The 2,406-nt window shown below is 66.3% G+C and overlaps 1 protein-coding gene across 1 annotated transcript; it reads right to left on the bottom strand.

Moving 5' to 3' along the window:
* Positions 1 to 201: 201 nt before the first annotated feature.
* Positions 202 to 2,127, bottom strand: LOC308272833 (heat shock 70 kDa protein 1B; the record flags this gene model as incomplete). Its single annotated transcript, XM_080709851.1, has 1 exon — positions 202 to 2,127. One exon carries the CDS (start codon positions 2,125 to 2,127, stop codon positions 202 to 204), a length of 1,926 nt encoding a protein of 641 aa, XP_080565977.1.
* Between the last annotated feature and the right edge of the window lie 279 nt (positions 2,128 to 2,406).

Below are 2,406 nucleotides of genomic sequence, written 5' to 3'. Positions count from 1 at the left end.
ATTAACACCAAATACAAAGAACACACGGGTTAAACCCCAAAAATACAACGTAGGCATGTCCACGAGTTACCATCAGGTTAGGACTAGAGAATGGACTGGGTAGAGGGCCGAGTTAGAGCCTACAGCGGCCGCAGCAAGGCCTCCGAGGCCCCAGCTAGTCTCACCGCGAGGGGTCCAAGGAAGAAGGAGCTTCGGCCCGCTCTAATCCACCTCCTCGATGGTGGGGCCCGAGGCCGCGCCCCCTTTGGGGGCCTGAGCGCCGAAACCGCCGGCCCCCGGGGCCCCCGCGCCCTGGTACAGTCCGCTGATGATGGGGTTACACACCTGCTCCAGCTCCTTCCTCTTGTGCTCAAACTCGTCCTTGTCGGCCAGCGAGTTGGCGTCCAGCCAGGCCAGCACCTCCTGGCACTTGTCCAGCACCTTCTTCTTGTCGGCGTCGGCCAGCTTGCCCTGCAGGCCCTGGTCCTCCACGGCGCTCTTCATGTTGAAGGCGTACGACTCGAGCGCGTTCTTGGCCGCCACCCGCTCGCGCTGCACCTCGTCCTCCGCCTTGTAGCGCTCGGCCTCCTGCACCATGCGCTCGATCTCCTCCTTGCTCAGGCGGCCCTTGTCGTTGGTGATGGTGATCTTGTTGGCCTTGCCCGTGCTCTTGTCGGTGGCCGTCACGTTGAGGATGCCGTTGGCGTCGATGTCGAAGGTGACCTCGATCTGCGGCACGCCGCGGGGCGCCGGCGGGATGCCGCTCAGCTCGAAGCGCCCCAGCAGGTTGTTGTCGCGCGTCATGGCGCGCTCGCCCTCGTACACCTGGATCAGCACGCCCGGCTGGTTGTCCGAGTAGGTGGTGAACACCTGCGTCTGCTTGGTGGGGATGGTGGAGTTGCGCTTGATGAGCGCCGTCATCACGCCGCCCGCCGTCTCCAGCCCCAGCGACAGCGGCGCCACGTCCAGCAGCAGCAGGTCCTGCACGTTCTCCGACTTGTCGCCCATCAGGATGGCCGCCTGCACCGCCGCGCCGTAGGCCACCGCCTCGTCCGGGTTGATGCTCTTGTTGAGGTCGCGCCCGTTGAAGAAGTCCTGCAGCAGCTTCTGCACCTTGGGGATGCGCGTGGAGCCGCCCACCAGCACCAGGTCGTGGATCTGCGCCTTGTCCAGCTTGGCGTCGCGCAGCGCCTTCTCCACGGGCTCCAGGGTGCCGCGGAACAGGTCCGAGCACAGCTCCTCGAACCGGGCGCGCGTGATGGACGTGTAGAAGTCGATGCCCTCGAACAGCGAGTCGATCTCCAGGCTGGCCTGCGTGCTGGACGACAGCGTGCGCTTGGCGCGCTCGCAGGCCGTGCGCAGCCGCCGCACGGCGCGCTTGTTCTGGCTCAGGTCCTTCTTGTGCTTCCGCTTGAACTCCTCCACGAAGTGGCTCACCAGCCGGTTGTCGAAGTCCTCGCCGCCCAGGTGCGTGTCGCCCGCCGTGGCCTTCACCTCGAAGATGCCGTCGTCGATGGTGAGGATGGACACGTCGAACGTGCCGCCGCCCAGGTCGAAGATGAGCACGTTGCGCTCGCCCTTGCCGCTGCGGTCCAGCCCGTAGGCGATGGCGGCCGCCGTGGGCTCGTTGATGATCCGCAGCACGTTCAGCCCCGCGATCACGCCCGCGTCCTTCGTCGCCTGCCGCTGCGAGTCGTTGAAGTAGGCGGGCACCGTGATCACCGCGTTGCTCACCGGCTGCCCCAGGTACGCCTCGGCGATCTCCTTCATCTTCGTCAGCACCATGGACGAGATCTCCTCGGGGTAGAAGGCCTTCGCCTCCCCCTTGTAGCTCACCTGCACCTTGGGCTTGTCGCCCTCGCCGATCACCTGGAACGGCCAGTGCTTCATGTCCGACTGCACCACCGGGTCGTTGAACTTCCTGCCGATCAGCCGCTTGGCGTCGAACACCGTGTTCTGCGGGTTCAGCGCCACCTGGTTCTTGGCCGCGTCGCCGATCAGACGCTCGGTGTCGGTGAACGCCACGTAGCTGGGGGTGGTGCGGTTGCCCTGGTCGTTGGCGATGATCTCCACCTTGCCGTGCTGGAACACCCCCACGCACGAGTACGTGGTGCCCAGGTCGATGCCGATCGCCGTGCTCTTGGCCATGGCGCTCTCCCGCTCCCCCGAAGGGCGCTCGCACTCGGACGGACTCGGCTGCGGTGGCGGCTGCTCGCGAAGAAGCCGGCGGCTGAGGGCTGGAAGCTCACGACCGCTCCGGGCGGCTCGCAGGAGACTGAAGGCGGGAGCCTGCAGAGGTCGCTGAAGCGCGCAGTGGCTCTGAGCGGCGGAGCCGTCTTTTATAAGTCGCCACGGAGTCCCGCCCTCTCCTGCGCGGGCCAATCGGCGATCCGGGCGAGGCTCCGGAGGCCCGGAATGTTCCAGGGG

This window comes from Muscardinus avellanarius (genome assembly GCF_963383645.1).
Source record: "Muscardinus avellanarius genome assembly, chromosome: 14".
Classification (NCBI taxonomy): domain Eukaryota; kingdom Metazoa; phylum Chordata; class Mammalia; order Rodentia; family Gliridae; genus Muscardinus; species Muscardinus avellanarius.
This window is presented reverse-complemented; position numbering and strand designations above follow the sequence as displayed.